Source organism: Natator depressus, chromosome 25 (assembly GCF_965152275.1).
Source record: "Natator depressus isolate rNatDep1 chromosome 25, rNatDep2.hap1, whole genome shotgun sequence".
Taxonomy (NCBI): Eukaryota; Metazoa; Chordata; order Testudines; family Cheloniidae; genus Natator; species Natator depressus.
The window spans coordinates 9,202,563-9,222,997 of record NC_134258.1 but is presented as its reverse complement, the minus strand read 5'-3'; the positions used below and the strand labels follow the sequence as shown (position 1 = coordinate 9,222,997).

The window sequence follows — 20,435 nt, the reverse complement described above, 5'->3', positions numbered from 1 at the left end:
CCAGCTGGGGAACTCACCCGCTATCTCCGATAAGGAATTCAAGCTGCTGCAAAGCTCTTCCCCCGCCCCCCGATAAGGTGAAATCAGCTGACGCTCTTTGCCACTTCAATGCAGGGATTGTGGGCAGTGACTACATTAATGCCAACTACATCGATGGCTACCGAAAGCAGAACGCCTACATTGCCACCCAGGGGCCTCTGCCGGAGACCTTCGGAGACTTCTGGCGGATGGTGTGGGAGCAGCGCTCAGCTACTGTTGTGATGATGACAAAGCTTGAGGAGAAATCTCGGGTGAGAAACTTCAGCGAGATGGCTGGCTAGTCATGATCTGGGGAGGTGCTGTGGAGGGGGAGACCCCAAGGGAGGCGCATGTGGAGAGGTGGGGAGCAGCAATCTCTCTGATCTGCAGCCCTCATCTGCTCCTTCAGGAGATTTCTACCTGCCTTGCTGGCCCCCTGCAAGCACTGATTCGTTGTGAAAATACTGTCCACCTGGGAAGTCTTAGATCCTTTCACTGCTCTAAGGGAAGAGGGAACGTGCTCTGAGCCTGGCCCCATGTTAGATCCAGTGGCAAGGTTAGAGTCCTTTTATCTCATGTAGTATTCTTCCGAGTGTTCTGCCATTCAGAATCATTCCGATTAATCAGGCATCAGACCACCAGTGTGCCTCAACGCTCCAGCTCTGTGAGTGGAAGCCGCACTTGATGCACACAGGACATAGAACTGAATCTGTGGGGTCTCTCCCTATTCTGATGCGTCAGCAAGCAATACTTCTTACTGTTTCTCTCTCCCTTGCCAGGGGCCCATCTTTAATTTCCGTGGCAAGAAGGCTGTAGTGAGCATCCCGTGCTGCATACTGTGCTCTTTGGACTATGTTCCCGAACTCATCGGTGACTTTTATTTTCTAGATCAAGTGTGACCAGTACTGGCCAGGCCGGGGCACGGAGACCTATGGGATGATCCAAGTGACCTTACTAGACACTATTGAATTGGCCACGTTCTGTGTTCGGACATTCTCCCTTCACAAGGTGACATTTCTCTCTGATGCCACGTCTCTCTCTCTGTTGTCCCATTCCTACGTTCTGTAACTTGCCATGTGTGTCTAATGGCCATTGCTTAGCTCACACGTTACTCTTGATTCCTCTGCCACTCCGCAGAATGGCTCCAGTGAGAAGAGAGAGGTGCGCCAATTCCAGTTCACAGCATGGCCCGACCATGGAGTCCCTGAATACCCCACCCCATTCCTGGCTTTCCTGAGAAGGGTCAAAACCTGCAACCCTCCTGATGCTGGCCCGATCGTAGTGCACTGCAGGTACTGACCCGCTTATTACCAGAACCACAGCCTCCCCCTACATGGAGCCCCTGCTGGAGGGGGGAAACACCTTGCCAAGCGAATCCCCTTTTCAGTGGGGCATGCAAACACCTTCCTATCACAGCTTCCAGCATGCAGGAGCTGTCTCTTCTCAGGCTTCTGTGCAGCGTGAGGAGGATTTCCCTGTTTGGTTTCTATTCAGAGCAGCATTTCCTGAACTGAGTGGGGCTGGAGTTGGCATGGTTTAGTTGGCATCTTTGATAAGGCTTCATTGCCAGAGCGCTATCCAGTAATGTGTGGCCTTTGAGGAGCTTGCAGCTCGTTTCAGTCACGGTGGGGATGGACGAAAGATGAAATGGGGCTTAGGAAGCAGCATCACCATGTGGAGGGCGAGAGGCAGAGTTGTCCAAGGGAGAGATCTAACAGCATCTTGAAAGAGCTTTGAGAGCCGTAGGCTTTCTGAGAGCAGAGCAGTGAAGTCCCCCTGGGCAGGTAGCATTCCCTAATTCAGTTTACCATCCAATGAGGAACACTTGCAGACTCAGCTCAGACAAATCTCCCTCCTCCCTCAGGAGAAATTTGGAGGGGCCTGCAGGTCACTCAGTGCTGGGGAAAGTAACATCTGAATTTTACAGGCAATTGGGGACTCTAATCCTGCCTCTCCTGGAGGATACAGTTTAGACAGTCTTTGTAACTGGGCAACTTATCACTAACCCCGAAGATGACAATTATCATGCGCCTCTCGGAAAATGAATAAAAAGGGCCATCAGTGGGCGACTTACCGTGACCAGATCCCTGATCTACTGCTCCCTTCTTGCCAAAGCTCCAGCAACCTGCTTGGTTCAGGTGTTATGCAGTCTAATTAATGGAGATCCATGAGGTTTTTTTATGAAAAGAGGGACTGCCTTTGAATAGGAGGAGGAAACCCTTTATTTCTAGCTGCAAGTGTTTAGACCTGCGGGGCCCTGCTGATTCATAAATGCCTTCACATGCAAGTCTGATGTTCCCCAAATGTTTTTGTGCATTGAGGTAAAAGGGTGATGCATGTTATTCATTACAGCATCAGTTGTTTCCAAGCTGCCTAAAGATCTGAGTGATTAAACATGCTTTTGAAGCCCTTAGATCATGCCAGCCCTTTGTTCAGGCCTGGAACCCCCTACCAAGAATGATCATAATTGTGTCTGACGGGAGATCTCCCGTCATGGTGATGTTGCAAATGAAGAGGTGTAAGAAACGAGGCTGATCAGTATCTAGGAATGACACACGCATTGGCAGACACGACTTTTCATCTTGTGCCCTCCAGTGACATAGAATCTAACTTTCTGAAGTTCTTACTAAATTGGGCTCTGGCTCGGAGCAGATCTCTTCAGAGTGGGAGCTCTCTGGGGCAGGGACTGTGTATTTTTTTTGTGGACTGGATTGCGCTGAACTTGCTGCTGGGGCCAATAAAGAGGTGAAGTGACCTTTCTGTTTTTCAGTTCTTAGCTGTGGCCACCTCTTTCTCTAATAGATTGACAGACTGTTAGCACACACCTGTAGCTCAAAGAAACACCGTTCTGGGTTTCAAGACTCTCTGTTTTAATGGAATTTCCCCACCTATTCGATAGGGTTTAATTCTTGTGTTCTCTTTCTTCCTAACCTTTCTCCTTCATGTTTCAGAACCAGTGCCTACAAAAAACCAGTCTGTATGTTGCGTCTGTAAAGCATGGTCACGCTCTGTACTGTTCTAGGGCCTTTCAGTGGATAATCCCAAATCTCTTCATAAAGATTAAGGCTGCATCTTCAGCCGCTGTAAATTGGTGTCACTTCATTGACTTCAGCAGAGCTACATTGATTTATAGCAGCTGAGGGTCTGGCCTTGAAACACCCTGGTGACGCAAAAAAGAGGGAAAGTGGCTGGATCAAGTGTCTCTCCCCTGCCCGTGCCAGACGTTTTTCTAGTGCTTTGTCCTGTCTAGTTTTAAGTGACTGAAGCAACAGGCCTTCCACCACTCCTGTGGAAGGCTATTTCACTGTCTGATAGACTCAACATCAGGAAGCTTCTCCGGAGATTTTACACCTAGATCCTTTTTTTAATTCATGCTGTTATTTCTAGCTCTAGCCCTTTGTCAAATAATTCTCTCCTCTGCGTATTCTTACCATTCAAATATTTATGACTAGCATCAGGTCCCCTTCACAGCCCACAGCTTCCACACAACCCAACTGTAAACCCCCATCCTTCCTGCCAGCCCCTTTCTCATTTTGCTTGCTTTACTCTGAATTCTTTGCTATTGTGAGGCCTAGAATTAAACGTAACGTTACAGGTGTGTTCTTGCAGGAGTTACTGTTCCCCAGTTGCTCATTGATGGGACATCTAGGTGGATGTAGCCCAATATCTTACTGGGGTTTCATGCTGCCATGCCACAACTGGAAATTGGTGTCAAGTTTGCCATCCACTGTCACCCCTAGGTCACTCTTGGCATTACTGCTTTCCAGTATCTCCCAGGGTTGAAGCTGGGGCTGAGATTATTTCCTACTAGGTCTATTAACTTGTGTTTTTGCCAAGTTGAGCCTCATTTGGGTACTTTTCTGCCCACAGTTCTAACCTATCCACAGGTAGGTCCTTTGTGTATTTGTCCTCACTGGTGTTTGCAACGCCTTCTGAATCAGCCTCATCTGTGAATTTATTGACAATGCTGTTTGCCCTGCCCCTCTGATCATTAATGAAGATGACACTAAGAGCTTGTCTTCAGTGGCAATTTACAGCGCTGCAACTTTCTTGCTCGAGGGGTGTGAAAAAACACCCCCATGAGCGCAGCAAGTTGCAGCGCTGTAAAGCGCCAGCGTAGACAGTGCCCTCCCAGCGCTGGGAGCCGCGCCTCTCGTGGAGGTGGGTTTTTTAGAGCACTGGGAGCGCTCTCCCCCAGCGCTCTGCCGCGACCACACAAGCCACGTTAAAGGGCTGCCTTGGCAGTGCTTTAGCGTTGCCAGTGTAGACTAGCCCTAAAGAAAATCTAACTTCACACCAGTTTCTGGAGCACCCCACTAGGCACCTCTCTGCAACTCGATACATTGTGATTTACCATTACCTGGTGTTTGCAGTCCTTTTAGCCATGGGAATGTTTGCCTCCAAGCCAATCTGAAACAATTCTGAGTACGGTTTTGTGCGTCTTTGTCTCATGCTTTACTAAAATCAGGATATTACATTTCCAGTGCTTCTATTCATCCATTCATTTTGTAACTGTCAACAAATCAGGCCAGGCAAACTTGATTACTTTTTATTCATAAAGCCGTACTGCTTATGGCTCAGAATTCCATTCTCCTAGATGGCAACAAATCATTTCCTCTCAATACCGGATCAGTTAATGTACCAGAGTTGCAATTAAACTTAGCGGATAAGTGCCAATCCTTTTTCTGGAAACCAGTGACACCTTTTACTTTTTTCCCCCATCATCGTTACACCCCCAAATTGTTGGATGCTGCATGCTCAGCTGCTGTGGCAATGGGTGATAGGACAGAACCCTGAAACTAAAAAACACTAAATTCTCCACATCTGGCTAAATCCTCTAACTAGCTTTTAAAATATCACCCAACTCCCATTGACATGAATGGGAGTTGTGTGGCCAGTCATTCAGCAAGTTCCCTTAACACAACAGAATGCATGAAATATCTAGCCCTGCTGATCTATGTTCTAGTCTGCCAGTAATTCATCCACCCTATATTCTTTGTCTGTATCTATATTTACAAGGTCTCTATTGCTTCCTACTTCTCTTCCATGCTCTTCACATTCCTCCCCATTGTCATTCATTGTCTACATCTGCTCACGATCGCCCACTCCCACTAAGGAACGGCCACCAAGGTAAATTTCTCAAGAGAAAGGCGGCACTGGGGTTTGGATTATGTTGCTTACTTTCCCACCTCTCCTTCCAGCGCGGGAGTTGGACGGACAGGCTGTTTCATCGTGATTGATGCCATGCTGGAGAGGATAAAGCACGAGAAGACCGTGGACATTTATGGGCACGTCACCCTCATGAGGTCACAGCGGAACTACATGGTCCAGACAGAAGACCAGTACAGCTTTATACACGATGCCTTGCTGGAGGCCGTCGCTTGCGGTAACACAGAGGTCCCAGCCAGGAATCTCTACACTTACATTCAGAAACTGGCGCAGATAGAGGTGGGCGAGCACGTGACAGGCATGGAGCTGGAGTTCAAGGTAATGGCAGAACACTGAGGTCTAGGCATGCAGCGGGCGGGGGAGAATGGAGACAGGAAAGGTGCTGTTGGGCTTCCATCTGAACTGGGCCGTGCAGGAGACAGCCGGGCAATGCCATGGGCCCCGTCAGCACTGGGATCAGTGTTCGCATCGTGCTGATCAGCAGGGTTCTGCCACGTTCAGTGTGATGGGGATGTTTTTGAGAACCATGTTGTAGTCACTTCCCTGAGGCGATCTGCAGCATAGGCTATCACCAAGCATTAGAACACCGCTCTAACATGGGGGTTCCAGGGAGGGCAGAGCCCAGACAGCAGCCTGACGTGTACCTGAAGTTGCTCTTTTAAGCAGGACGATAATGGGCACTTACACCAAAAACCCTGGCACCTAAAGGAACTTAATCGTAATAACCTTCTCCCATTGGAGAGTAAAGGCAGGGCGGGAAGGGAAGGTCTGTGCTTCTGACAGGAGCTTTCTGCAGCTTAGACTCCAAGGATGACAGATGACTGGCCCTTTCGGGGGGGGGGAGGAATGTTTTTGTGTTTCTACATTAAAGAAGTAATTACATTTCTGACTCCGGGGCTGCTGCAGTGGCTCCCAGGGGAAAGACCAGCTGCTGGGGCAAGATTTTAGTCCAGCTCTCTGAAATCCAGGTTGAATTTCCTCCCCGGCTCACATTTGATTTTAATACTGTATTTCCAATGTGAAACGCAGTCAACAAATCACAACAAGGCTTTGCAATGGCGAAGGCCCTGACATCTCCGGCACTTGGCTTCTGGAGTTGCACCCCCCCCCAGTAAATAAATGAAAGCCAGAACCACACAGGGGAACTTGGAGGGGGAAAGAAATTCACCTGCCTCAGGGCTGCCTCAGTGGGTTGGCGTGAAGATGCTGCTGAACCATTTGTCTAAGATCAGACCCAGGCCAATGGAAACTTTTGTCCTGCCCACCTAAATAAGCCAGTTTGTCCCGGGCATCTGAGCAATTCTCACCCTTTTCCGGGAGCTGAAATAACACCTGTTAGAACACGTGTGTGTGTTTTTTCCTTCAGCGACTTGCCAACTCCAAAGCCCACACTTCCAGGTTCATAAGCGCCAACCTCCCGTGCAACAAATTCAAGAATCGCCTTGTCAACATCATGCCATACGAGACCACCCGCGTCTGTCTTCAGCCCATCAGGGGAGTGGAGGGGTCAGACTATATCAATGCCAGTTTTATCGATGGATACAGGTAAACGGCAACACGTTGCAGCCTGCTGTTTTAACAGAGAGTAATTCAAGCTGATTTCCCTTTTTTGCAAGGTGCTCAGAGAAGTACAGTTTTAAGAGGTAGTGACAGAAAAGGGGAAGGAAGGCTGAATGGATTGATTTGCCAGCCTGGGTCAGAACATTGATCCGTCGTTGGTCTGTTCTAATCCACACCTGATGCTTCAAAGGGACTTGAATCCCATCCACCCACCCTCTGCCTCTTGTGCAATGCTGAACATTTTACAGGGCAGATTCCTTCCTGACACTATGTTTGTGATCAGTTCGCAGCTTGAAATACGGGGTTGGATTACCTTTTCCCCTGAGTATAACTTCAGCTGTTAATGGTCAGAACATTCTCTCTCATTTTTTAAAAAAACATCATCATCCAGCTGCCGTGTTAGACTCAGAGTATCTTGGCTGGATGGATTTCACTATGGGGAATGTTTATGGACCAGATCATTCCTGTCTCAGCCTTTCTTTAGCTGTTGGGATGTTGGGAAACAATCAGTGTTTTGCTGTTTTGGAGCCAGCGAGCAAAGCTGTAGTAGGACCCACGCAGCAATGCTCTGAGACCTTCTGCCTATGCAGGCCTGCCAGAGGCTGAATGCGGAGGAGGGAGGGCCCTGAGCGGCACCGGATGCAGCGAGGGCTCTCCCTCCTTCATGCCTCTGGGCGCACAGAGCCGGCAATGTGCTGCCGCATGTGGCCGCTGGCCCTCCCCGGTTTTGCTCGGATAGCCCAAGCAGCAGACTGCCCTCTGGGTCCTGTACACGTGCATGGGAGGGTGGCAAGTGTCATGCTGCAACCTCCTCTTGCATGACTAGTCAGGATTTAGCCCATAGTCACAGTCATTAGGGAAATCCCAGCCCAAGGTCTTTGAGTCACAGACCCCTATCCCAAGCCTGGGCATCTCCAAGGAGCTGCATTCCCATCTAGTTTATAAGGCCTTCCAAATATCCGGACCCTTGTGTCAGTTCTCAAGCTGTCACCCCAGTTGCTAAGGCCATCACCCCAGACCCTGGGCTAATAACTCGTCACCTTGTGTGTGGGGTTTGTGCTTTCTTTCAGACAACAGAAAGCCTATATTGCCACTCAAGGGCCGCTGGCAGAGACCACCGAGGATTTCTGGCGCATGCTCTGGGAGAACAACTCCACCATCGTGGTGATGTTGACCAAGCTGCGAGAGATGGGTCGGGTAAGCATGGACCCATCGAAAGGGTGGTTGAGGGCTGGGAGGGCAACACGGTTCAAAACCCTACAGCAGCGTAAGGGGTTAACTGTGTTGTCCTAACCTGGTGTCTTTTCTCCCTTCGGCAGGAAAAGTGCCACCAGTATTGGCCTGCTGAGCGATCAGCACGGTACCAGTACTTTGTGGTGGATCCCATGGCTGAATACAACATGCCTCAGTATATCCTTCGAGAATTCAAGGTTACTGATGCCAGGGTGAGTGCTCAGTCTTCTCTCTTTTCTGGGCTTGGAAGTGTGAATTCTATGTTCATGCCTTGACCATACAGTTATCGCTTGGAGTCCACACACAGAGACTATCCAGAGAACAGTCCCAGCTCCAGATTTCCTATCTGGCAGAAATGGAGATTGGAAAACAGGCCATTGGGGTTCCATTCCCCTGCTGTGAGGTCAGAACTGTTAAATGAACAGAGAGGTTTTCAGAAGCTGTTGAAATCGGCTGTCTTTCTCTAGCTCCTGTCTTCTGGGGCTCAGCATTGGTCTATTATACAGCTGTTCGCAAAGCTTCTCCTAAACCCCTGACTCCACCAACATGTTAGCTCACACTGGGTCATTTCTTTGAATTCTTTTCTGAAGATTATTAAATTCTAGGGAGACTTTGGAGCAACAACTTCAGCAGTGCCCGTTTGGATGCTTCGACAGATTTGTATATAAGCTGCTGAGGCCAGGGAGGTGTTTTGACAAAATGCGCAAAGCACATGTTGCTATCTTTGGTCTCTCTGAGGCACTGTGGGGAATGATCAGAAACTAGACTCCTCTGGACAGGCGCATGGATGGGGACTGCAGTACTAGGGATGAAGCACCTTCCATTTGGTTTCATTAATCACAAGTGAATGAGGTGGTTGGGTGACCTCGCTGGTAGCGAAAGCTGTGCTCTCTGTCGTGTCTTTCAACACACTGAATGCCAACAGGCTTTTACAGCAGCAACACCCTTAGCATCCACCAGGAGAGCCATTAAGATGAGAGGCTTTTGGTTAAGAGAGCTGGGGAGCTGCTGAGGGCAGAGGGTGGTACACGAATGCTGTTGCAGAAAGGACTGGTGAGGCTGCATGAAGGGACAGAGAGGGGAAGAAGCAGCCAGGAAAGGAGGTGCACAAGTGTTGGGATGGGATTTTAAAAGAAGGGAGAGAAATTTTGAGCCGGGTCTCGAAATGAATGGGGGACCTGTCCTAGGTTTGAACAGATGGGGTTGTGCTGCTGGAGGCTCCTGGGTTTGTGCAAGGCAGGGCTTGGAACTAGCTTCACACTAGTATGTGCCCTTTTAGCTCCTGGCACATACAGGAACTGAGCCTCCGTCTTTCCCGGGCAGCAGACTCTACTGCAGTCGTAAGGTAGTGTCTTTCCTGCTCTGCTTTCCAGAGCTGGTCGAAACTCAGAATTTCCATTCCAGGAAACTTCTGAAATTTCCTTTCATCCTGAACTGGTACAAAGCCGCACATTTTGACATTCCCCACTAAACCCACATTTATTTATTTAGAAAAATTGTTTGATCAGATCGTTTTGAGCTCTTTAATATAAAAGTCTAAACAAAGTCCACTTCGCTCCTTTGTCAACACTTGACAAAAAGGGATCCCTTCCCACAAAACATGTCAGCTTTGGCGATGTCTGACCCCTGTGCAGTGTGCTTCAGTGTTCCATTCCCCTCCTTCACTAACGGGGCAGCTGGGAGATTTGGCATTAGTATTATTAAGGCATGAATATACCATGAGTTTTAACTGCAACTTTTGTTTTTTCTGTTGCTCTTCCCCAGGATGGTCAGTCCCGAACCGTTCGTCAGTTCCAGTTCACTGACTGGCCCGAACAAGGTGTGCCAAAATCAGGAGAGGGTTTTATCGATTTCATTGGACAGGTGCATAAGACAAAGGAACAGTTCGGTCAGGATGGGCCAATTTCTGTCCACTGCAGGTAGGCAAATGAGCATGTAAAAACATCCTTCAACAGGGAGTAGAAAAGCGTGGCCATCTGTGCCTCAGCACAAATTCCCTAACAGAGTATGTGACCTAGTATTTTGTCATTTCTGTAAGCCCAGCTCCTTGGACACACCTGGGGGGCTGTGTATTCCTCCATTCCCCTCCACTAGGTCCTTGTGGGTCACTCTCTCCTCCTTCTCCTAGACAAAACAGAATTAACGTTATTGCGTTACGTACAAACAGAGAAATGCCGTCACGTTGAGTGGAGGGCCTCCTTTTGCTCCCCCAACAAATCCGAATAAAAAAAAACTACACCACCATTTGCTAAGCCAGATGCTACACTGGAGCAAGACCTATTCTTGCACCCTGACTGGCTGAAGCAGATAATAGAGGGCATTACCTCATCATCTGATTTAATGAATGAAGTTCACAAGGATCTAATGTTGCTTCCGAATCATGGAGGATGTTTTTTCAAGTTTATTTTTATTGCCATTAGAAAATATTTCCAAATTGAATACTGATCTACGGCTGGAGCTTTTGACATTTGTGGATCAGTGACTTTGGTGGTTTTAGTATTTCCATTGCTGGGAGAGGACACTGGGCGGGAAATCTGACACTGGACAAACAAGGATTGATAGGCAGGGGACTTCTGCCTCTGATTTAGTTATGTTCGTTGGACATGGATGCCAATTTATTGCTTTAAGAAAGATCAGAACATAAACAAAGCCTTCAGCCTTTACAACTGCTACACTACCTGCTGCTTCCTTACTAAACTACACACAGGCGTATAACACAGTGTCGTTTGTTCTGTAGCGCCGGAGTGGGCAGAACTGGGGTGTTCATCACACTGAGTATCGTCCTGGAGAGAATGCGTTATGAGGGTGTTGTAGATATTTTCCAGACAGTTAAGATGCTGCGAACACAACGACCAGCGATGGTGCAGACAGAGGTAAAGAACATTGTAGCGATTAACTAGCACGTGTGGGTGTTTGTGAATGGAATAGAGAGCAGGAAAACACTGAATTGCCTCTTTCCTCTTACTGTTAATCTCTCTTTCATACCTAGAGGATGAATGAGCTTTTGCCTTTCTAACCACCGTGCTAATGAACTCCTTAAGAACAAGGGCCATGATCCTCAAGGCTAATTTCAATTGAAATAAATGGATATTAAAGTGCCTTTGAGGATCTGGGCCATTGGGGCCTAGGCTGAACTGCTGTGTCATGTAGCAGAAGTATAAGGTACAGTGGTAAATGCACAATGATACATGCTCTCTTCAAGGGCAGCTGTTGTCTGACTCCCAACCCCATACTCTGTCCACTAACTTAATGGTTCTCAACCTTTCCAGACGTCTGATTTGTCTTGCATAGCCCAAGTTTCACCTCACTTAAGCAATTTTTCTATAATGGTAAAAATACAAAAGTGTCAGCACACTATGTAATTGTAAGTACAGTATTCATATTCCACATTTCCATGTATAGTACATAGAGCAGTATAAACAAGTCATTGTCTGTATGAAATTTTTGTTTGTACTGACTTTGCTAGTGCTTTTTATGTAGCCTGTTGTAAAACTAGGCAAATCTCTCAATGAGTTGATGGACCACCTGGAAGAGCTCTGCGTACCCCTAGTTGAGAACCACAGCACTAGGAGATTCTGACCTCAGCCTGGCTGTCAGTTAACCATGGATGTAAAATTGTGACAACCATGGCTACGCTTACGAGTGCATTTATCATCCTGCGGATCTCTACTCAGCTCTGTGGCTTTCTGAGAAAGTTTCTTCATTTCCAGTATACCCAGTGTTCCCCCCCCCCAAATAGCGTAAAAGCTGACTCGGCAAGCTGTGAAGGGGTTCATTGGAATGTCTGGGTAGGGGTTTGCAACAGGTGTTCCACAACCACTAACCTGGTGATTGTCTCCTCTTGACCACATCTAGGATGAATATCAGTTCTGTTACCAGGCAGCTCTGGAGTATCTGGGAAGTTTTGATCACTATGCAACATAAAAAGCCATCCGTCTTGCAGACTCTACCAACCACTTAAGTCCTGGAAGGCCTCTTCTGACCCAGGAGGAGTGCTTGAACTTACAAAACTGACTCCGAAGAAGTACCTTTTCATTTGGACCATGCAGTGGGGGAAGGATTTGAAAGGAACACCCCTTCAGGAACTCCATGTTGTAACCTGGAACGTGAAGAGGCAGCTCAGCAGGGTGCTGAAGGATGATTTTAAGTGGTGAACTGCTCCTGTTACCTCAAGTGGTGTTCGCTGTGTAGGGCATATGGAAATGTGTGGACATCATCGAACGAATCCAAAAGTTAAACACACCCCTTGTGAAACGTTACCACTGAAGGGAGCAGAGAGGGCTGGAGAAGAGCAGGACACCAGCTTTGGTTACATCATTAGAGTTCAGTTTATTTACTAATCTAGTTGGCAGTCTTTAAAGGAAGTCACTTGCAGAGTTGAAGGTGCTGTGTAAAAATAAATAAATCTCAATACTTAAGCAAAATTAAGGTCAGGAATACTTCTAGCTGGAGTTTTAATAAACCTCAGTCTCATCATTGGGCTGATTCAGGGCTTATCAGCCCCTTGCCAACACCATTCCCTCAATGCCTCTGCTCCACCCCCCCAATCTTTTGCATACTTGGAACATTCCTCCTAATCCCCACATTTATTTTTTTAGGCTATTTAAAGGGGAAAAGTGGCTGTGCTCTAGGGGTCCCCCGCCTGTGGGCGGTCAGGTAGAGACAGGCTCTTCCCTGGCTGGGTACAATGACTGTTGGTTCTCTTCTCCCCTTTTCAGCTCATCCAGACACACACACAGACGGGCGCTGCTTTGAATGAGACGTGTTAGGAGACTGAGCTGTACAGAAATAGGACTTTCCATATTAAACCACCCCCTCCTTCTGCACGCAGCTGCCGTTCCCCTGGAAGGGGGGCGTTTTTGAACAGAGCCCTTACAGGGTTGATTCTAAAGAAGCCTCTGTAAGAGATTCATTCCCAAGAAGCTATTGCTTCTTGCTGCCAACACACCACCTCCAGTACAACAGATCTCAGAGACGGTCCTTGTCACCCCAAGTTCATAGGCACAGCTGTGAACATGCCCTCGCAGTATAATAATTTGGAAAGATCAAGCAAGATGCAGTCAGTGGCTTTCTTTAAAGTATCGATGTAACTGTAACAAGTGACATTACCTTTTTTTTAAATAGTGTATTTTTTCCTTTTTTAAAAAAACAAAGAATATCCGTCAATGAGTTTAAAAGAAAAATTTGCTTATTTGTTCATATTATGTTCAAAGACAGTCTATTTTTTCACTGTAGAAATGTTCCGTGTAATGGCTGTGATATATAAAGATGCAGTGCAAATTGCTACTTCTACATATTGCTTTTCTACCATTTAAAAGGTTTAACTTGCTCATGTAAGAACAAAATGTCTCTTTATTTTAAATCTCAGACCTGTCTCTGGAAGGGTGTGAGGTTAGCAGGCTGGCTTAGATGGGGTTGTAGTCCCAACTCACTCCCCCTGCTCCTATGGCCATGTTGCCTGCTCTTCCCAGGGCTAGTAGTGAATTGGGAGATTACATACTACCAGGGTCTTATGACTGAAAGAGAGAGAGGAATTTCAGAGCCATGGCGGGGAGGAGCCCACAGACACACATGTGTACAGTTTTTAAACATCAACAGAATAATAATGGGTATTGTAATAACAGTCCAAGGCTCTTCATGCAGGGGGCCATGTGTCAAATACTCCAGCAGTTGTACATGAAAAGGAATTATGTTGCCAAAGTACAGTGAGGAGAGAAACACTGCCCCAAGAACTGCTCTCCCTTTATTATTATTTTTTAATTATTTTCTAGAGAGGTAAACATGGCCACATGGGATGAACTAAATGCAACCAAACTGCTACCCTCCCCCCCTAAATCAACCTCTGTCCTGTCTCGAAAGGGGGGAAAAAAGGCTTCTTTGAGATTTTACTTCCTACTTGTGTGAAAGTTTCCCAAATTTCTAAGTATGTTGCAGCAAAATCTTATTGGGAGAGTTTTTGGGGGGGGGGGTGGGATAAGTTTTTTCTTTGTATGAGAGCAAAGTGCTGTTGCTTTCACACTGTTATTTCAAACTGAATCAGTAAGTGGTTTTCAGACCACTGTGTATGTAGATATATTGACTTTGTATTAAAGGAAGATTGTCTGAAAGGCCTGCCTGCAGAGCTGTTTGTTGTTAGCATTATGGGACGCATGCAGAACAGAACCAACCAGCACAGCTACTTTATCAAATATATTTTGCAGAACTCCAGCTGCTAATTGGAGGACCTTGGAACCCTGGGGGTAGCACTCAAATGCATCTGCTTTCTAGAGAGCATGAAAGGGTGCAGCCAGCCCTGCACGAACAGCTGCCTGCTACAGACAGAGTGGGGTTTGTCCCGCTTTTGTTAGAAGTAACTCTAGATGATAGATTTGAGAATGAACCGCTCAGTATACCATTAGACAAGGAGATGGTTCTTAAAGGAGCATCTCCAGTTCTCACTGTCTGCCAAGGCTTTTCCTGGCTCAGAGAGGCCTTGGACTCTGAAATCTAACCCCTAGCATATGCTGCTCATTATTCCAGCTGCCAGCACACCTGTGCTATTCCACCTTTTTTAAAAGAGCCTGCATTCATGCTGGGCCAGTAGGAAGAAGCTTGCCCTTGGGTTTGGGAAGACCAGAGCCTCAACGAGAAAGGAGAAAATACTCTTTCTTCCTATGCAAAAGGACAATGCGGGCAGCGCGACACAGCAAAACACAAAGCGCGGGCAGCAAGTCTCGGGCTTGCAGGGCTAAGGCGAGCAGTGTAGCTGTTCGAGCCTGGGTGGCAGCCCAGGCTCTGATACCCTCCCATCTCCACTGCTATTTTTAGCCCCGAGTCAGGTGATTTGGGGCCTGAAACTCTCTGCTGCACGTTTTGTTGTTTGCTGTGTGGATGTAGCCTTAGAGGGAAAATCTGCTAGAGCGAGAAGGGAAAGAAAAAGAGGCACCTGCCACAAACTTGTAGGACAGGGAGAGCACCAAGGCAGAAGGGAAGCTTCCCTCTCCAATCTTTTACCCAAGGGAGGCTGCCTAAGATCACCAGTGCCCCACACTCATGGGCAGCTGGCACCCTGTGCCCATCAAGCCTAGTGCACAATATCTAACCAACGGACGAGCAGCTTCACTGTAAGCCAAAGTGAAATGCACGGGTTGCGGGAGACAGAGAGGACGTGGGAGCAGAGAAAGAGCTCCAGGCAGCTGAGGGCAGTGCTGTCAAAGAATGCCAGCCCCACTGCAAGGGCAGCATGGGGATGATACAGCAGGCCTTAAAGGGCTTGCAATGGATCTGGCGATGAATATGGGGTGAGAGAAAGGATGCAGGGGTTACTTATTATTTACATTACAAGCCCCACTCAAGAATCAGAGCCCCCGTGGGCTGGTACTGTACAGCCACGATCTAGTATGCAGGGATGATTTAGTTACGCTTCCTGGAGTGAAAGTTAATAGTTCACATCAATACACGGGTGTTTCATGTTCGAACAACATCCCCTTAGGTGTACTCGAGCAGGTTTTTACATGGCCGGCAAGAAGCAACTGGGAGTAGGAAAGAACCGTCGTTCTTAGAGAGAGGTGACCAAGGGGCTGGGAAGGAATTAAAATGCACTTGCACAGCCAGCCCCACTTGTACTGTGTGGGGCGAGGGTTGCTGTTCTCTGAAGAATTGGGAATCAGCCGCTACCAGAGAGGAGTGGGACTGGACTGCGGATCTGACCCAGATGCTAGTATGTACCAAACAGACATGAGAAAACCCTGATGTAGAGAAAACTAAGACACGATGAACCAAAGCACTCGTACGACTGGACTAAAAACACCAGTGGGAAACTGGAATTTAAAGGAGCCTGTACCCACTTGAAGCTTTCAATCATCTACTCTCAGGCCAGCTCAGCAGATGGAGGTTTGTTCTCTCGTTAGCGAGCACGATTTCTAGAACAAATGCAAAGCAGTGGATTCTCGAGCACTTACTCATCTAGAGGAGGATGTTCCAGAGGGATGGCAGCCTGGCACAGCTACTCCACTTGGCGAAAAGGCAGGCGTCCCAGACAGAGAGAACCTGCAAAACCATGAGGCGATACTGACTTAGGGATAGAGGAGGCTGAGAACAGGAAGAGGGAGATCAGAAGCTGCTGCCTACTTTTCATAGGCAAGTTCCTGGCCCCAGAGAAGAGCCCTGTAATTTGGACACCTTGAACATTTTTGTCTGCACCAGGTACAGTATTATCAAAGGACAAAGCACTTTTAAAGAGGAGCTAGGACTGAGCCTACCTGTGCAGCCTCTCCTGGATCAAGCCTGACAGATGGCCAAACGTCCGGGACCTCTCGCCAGTCAGCACTTTGCCCGCCTCTGGTTTTTTTTCTTGTAATAAAAGAGAAATGGAGGGAGGAGAAAGAGGGACTATCATTAAACTTGTAACAGCCCTGAATGCCAGTAGCGCTCACTGGGGCTCTGAACAGCTGTCATAGCAAAACAGACCAGTGGTCCATCTAGTCTAATAATTGGGTTGAGCCAGTAGCAGATGCTTCATAGACAATTGCCAACATCCTCATTATGGACAATTTTGGAATAACCTGACCATGGGGGAATTTTCCTCCTAACTCCCCGTATTTGGGGCATAATCCCTGAAGCAAGAGTTTCTCTCTTCGATCCTCTGTGCCATTCCAGGTGCCTGGATATAGTTCTTACCTGACAGCAGACAGACAGGGGAGTGATGTGAGATCCCCTCCAGCTAGAAGGGATGTATCTGCTGGCTCACTGAGTTGTTACTGTCTCCAGCAGGAGGGGGGAACAGTACCTTTTCCAAACAGCAATGTGGAAGTCCAGACCTTGGTGGATGCAGTGCCCAGAGGAACATCCTGCAGTCCATTGTGGGAGGCTGGCCTCACCAAGAGGTGCCCAGAATCCTACTTTGACCCTCCTCCCCATTCAGACTAGCCTCATTCTGCATATTGGTTCAGATTAAGTTTACAGGGGGGAAAGGTAGCAAGTTATTACAGACCTGCTTTCCAAGTATCTGGCTGACAAACTCCTCCCACACAGGGAATGACACTGTATAGTCTCCAGCTGCTGGCGGAGATTTACCATAAGCCTCTGAACTAGCAGAGAGGATCTGGAGGGGGGAAAAAAAGACAGATAAGGAAAATCTCCCCCATTTTGAATCCTGTCTATCGTACCTGGATATCCTCAGACATGTATATGGCTCATAATCCTTTGACTCCTAGTGAGCTCTTGGACTCTAATAAAACCAACCTTTGGAACTCAAGGCTACAAGCGAGGCATTGTGTAAAAGGAAAGTGTTTCTTTTTATCAATTATACATTTGTGTACTTCAAATGTCCCTTTACTGTATTATCAGAAGGCAAAAAGGAATCTCCAATTTTCCTTCTCTGCACCGTTCAGTGCATTCCATCAATTGCCTACCAATTCTTCTGCTCTCTGCACTAAAACGGTCCCCATTTTTTCTCCGCTATTACTGAAGTCTCTCCATGCCTCTAATCGTTTTCATCACCAGTCTTCAGCCTGCTATTTCTGCTCCATCTTTTCAGAGATGGCATGACCATCTCCTGTATTGCGAGATGTAAAAATTCCTACTGAACGCAGAATAAGTAAGTACCAGACAAACTATCGTAAAGTGAATGTTACAGAGAATTGGAACAGCAGCTGGGAAATAAGTAAACCTTTCCAAAAAACAATCGCTAGCAGAGGAAGCCATTTAGAAAAGCAAATGTAAAATGAAATCTCTTCGTTATAAGAGCAAAGCCCATGAAAGCAGGAAAGTCTTGTACTAAATTGATTCCACACATACAAAATACCACAGAGGTGATATTCCCCATAGCAGCACTTCAACACCCATCTTCGTTCCAAACACTGCATTGTGACAACAGCTAGGCAGCATTCTTCAGTCAATTAATTACTGAAAAATGCACCTTCAGGGAGACCAAAACTATTCACAAATTCAGCCCAAATTTAGCATGAATTTTATTTTATTTTATTTTATTTTTAAAAACTCAAAACAGTTTGGATGTTTTCTAAATGAAATGTTTCAACTTTTCATTTCAAAATGATGTTTTGTTTAGAAATTTAGTTAGTTTTGTTTACAAATATTTTAAAAGGGTAAAAAACACCTGGAAACATAACGAAACAATAAGCCAAAAAAAATTTTGGGTCAAACAGACCATTTAATTCATTCCAAAACAACAATTTTTTTTAAGACTTTTTTTCATTCAGTGACTGAATGAAAAAATCAATTATTCGCTCAGTGAAAAATTCTGACCATGGCTATCCCTTTCCCATCTTGCAGTCCTGCTTACACTAGACTCGTCCACGCCAAACCAATGGGGCCATGGAACTTTTAGAAAAGGCCAACTGAGAGGAAATCTACATGAAGGGTGTACGTTCTCCAGTAGTAGAGATGATGTCAACCCAAATTCCTGTCTATAGTGTAACCCACATACCAGGAGCACCAAGCGTAAGTGGAAAGAAGAAAGATGTCAAGAAGACCATTCTGACCCAGAGGATTATCAATTGCGAGAATGGCCTAGCAGACACTGGTGTTCTAGTGTGGAATCTATGCAAATCCCTTCTCCCCTTAAACAAAATGAAGAGGAAAAAGGAACTGAGGTTTGAAAGGAGATGAGAGAGATTCTGCCTGGTCACGGACATTCTCTCCAATCCTCAGATGTAGCAGGTGGTCCCCGGTTTCCACTATCAATTTTACCACCATTGCCTGTAAGTTTCACTCTGCCATCTCTTTGCAATTAAACTAGTAGCATGACTGATCACTTGGATCCATGCCTGGAAACCCAAACAATATAGATCAGTATTTCTTCCCTCCCCAGAAGGACTGGGAGAAATCACAAAGCTCCATACCATTTTTGGGACAGGTGGAAGACAGCTGTGATCCTTCAGAGCTGACCTATGCCGTCCCTATTTTAGAAACATATTCAGGATCCCATTCAGGGCTGCAAAAACAAAGGAGAGCAATACATGAAGAGAAGATGCCAAATACCAATTTGTAGGGGAGGAAAACAGGGATAATGGAGGACCCTCCAAACCTACTCTCAGCCCTGTCTGGAAAACTTGACTTCACCAGGCATAACTTGTATTGATGCAAATCTTTCCATGGATTCATTTTATGATGCAACATAACCAGCATAGATTTTATACTCTCTCTGTTGAGCCCAGGCTGCTCTGGACCTCTGGGAAGCAAAGACTAAATGAATACATGCAGAAATCTGCCTTTAATAGCCTAGCTGATGTAACATTTTACTTGGGCTCATGAGCTTCTGAATTTACATTCTAATGCATTGACTCTGAATACAATAGACTGACGTGCTTCAGGTTTGATTGAGCGTAAGTTATTCTAGGGTATGAGACATGCATAATGCACTATCTATGGTGTTACAGTGGTACTTGTTGCTGGAATGATCGAGGTGGAGTTTGAGTCTTCACTACAAACCCAAGTTTTCAGGATTTACTGTCAGACTGCAACTCGATACCTTGCTAGCTCACATTCTTATTTTTATAAACAAAATCCTAGTTTTAGGGCCATTAAAATCAGCTTTCAGCAAGGCACTCAGGGAGGTTTTGGCTAGCCACTTACTATTGATCCCCGGGAAGAGTGCTGTGCGTCGCTTTTTAATGTCAGCTTTCACAGTGAGTTGATTAACTATGTTAGCACGTATGTGAAGAGAGTAAATAATTGCCAGCAGTATTTGTACCCCAAAGCAGCGTCTCAACCCAGTGGCTAGGGATCTACACTGGCATAATTCCTTACGCCAGGAGAAGGGTTATTAAATATACTGGCTTTACAGCTGGGATCTTGGTGGCAGGACCTTATTAAAGGCAGACTGGCCAGCCAAGAAAAAGCAGGAGAATGGGGACGTGACCAGGGTGGAAACCAAAACCACCTCCAGCTGAGCAGGCTAAGCTGCAAATGTATTTCTTGAAGAAAAGGCCATGGCACATTTCAGTCCCTAACCCTGAAGGATTCACGCCACATCACTCCAGTTAATACGGGCGCAGCCCCCAAAGCACCCATCTGAAAGACTTTGCTACACTAAACCCCAGGCCCTTCCATATTCCAGGGCGTCGGCATGGAAATCACGCTCCTCATCTTTGAGAAGCTAAGATTATTCCAACAGCTTCTGAGACTTGTTTTCCAAACCACACATGGTCTTGTTCTGAGGTGGGAGCTTTGCTCAGCAGCCGGTGGACTTTAAGACATTTTCCTGCAACAACTATTATGCAACCATTTATATGCAAATCCTGAAGAGACTCTTTCCCTTGTTTAATAAATGAGTCTCTAAACCATCTCTACTGTCTGTCTCTTCTCCTTTAAACATAATGATCTATTTATGTTGCTTCCAAAGGTCAATTCCGAATTCTTCTTCCTTAACTCCAATCTAGCTGGTGAAGCATCACCAGCACCCGAGAACAGCTCAGACACGGCCACCTGGAGATCTAAGTTTAACATTACAGCAT

General features: G+C 46.6%; 2 protein-coding genes across 14 annotated transcripts in view; one reads left to right on the top strand and one right to left on the bottom strand.

Moving 5' to 3' along the window:
• Positions 1-13,016, top strand: part of PTPRS (protein tyrosine phosphatase receptor type S) — a 248,807-nt gene extending 235,791 nt beyond the window's left edge. For all 13 annotated transcript variants that reach the window (XM_074939363.1, XM_074939359.1, XM_074939366.1 and 10 more), the window contains 10 exons: positions 115-290; positions 907-1,026; positions 1,156-1,310; positions 5,220-5,505; positions 6,554-6,732; positions 7,818-7,944; positions 8,067-8,192; positions 9,745-9,899; positions 10,718-10,853; positions 11,836-13,016. In XM_074939363.1, coding sequence (XP_074795464.1) covers positions 115-290; positions 907-1,026; positions 1,156-1,310; positions 5,220-5,505; positions 6,554-6,732; positions 7,818-7,944; positions 8,067-8,192; positions 9,745-9,899; positions 10,718-10,853; positions 11,836-11,904 — 1,529 coding nt within the window. In that variant the 3' untranslated portion in view covers positions 11,905-13,016. The remainder of the gene's footprint in view (positions 1-114; positions 291-906; positions 1,027-1,155; positions 1,311-5,219; positions 5,506-6,553; positions 6,733-7,817; positions 7,945-8,066; positions 8,193-9,744; positions 9,900-10,717; positions 10,854-11,835) is intronic.
• Positions 13,017-16,951: 3,935 nt separating this feature from the next.
• The window catches only part of KDM4B (lysine demethylase 4B), a 210,431-nt gene continuing 206,947 nt past the window's right edge, over positions 16,952-20,435 (bottom strand). The window contains exons 32-33 of the mRNA XM_074939369.1: positions 18,822-18,913; positions 16,952-17,062 (exon numbers count right to left, since the gene is read on the bottom strand). The gene's annotated coding sequence lies outside the window, so the exon portion shown is untranslated. The remainder of the gene's footprint in view (positions 17,063-18,821; positions 18,914-20,435) is intronic.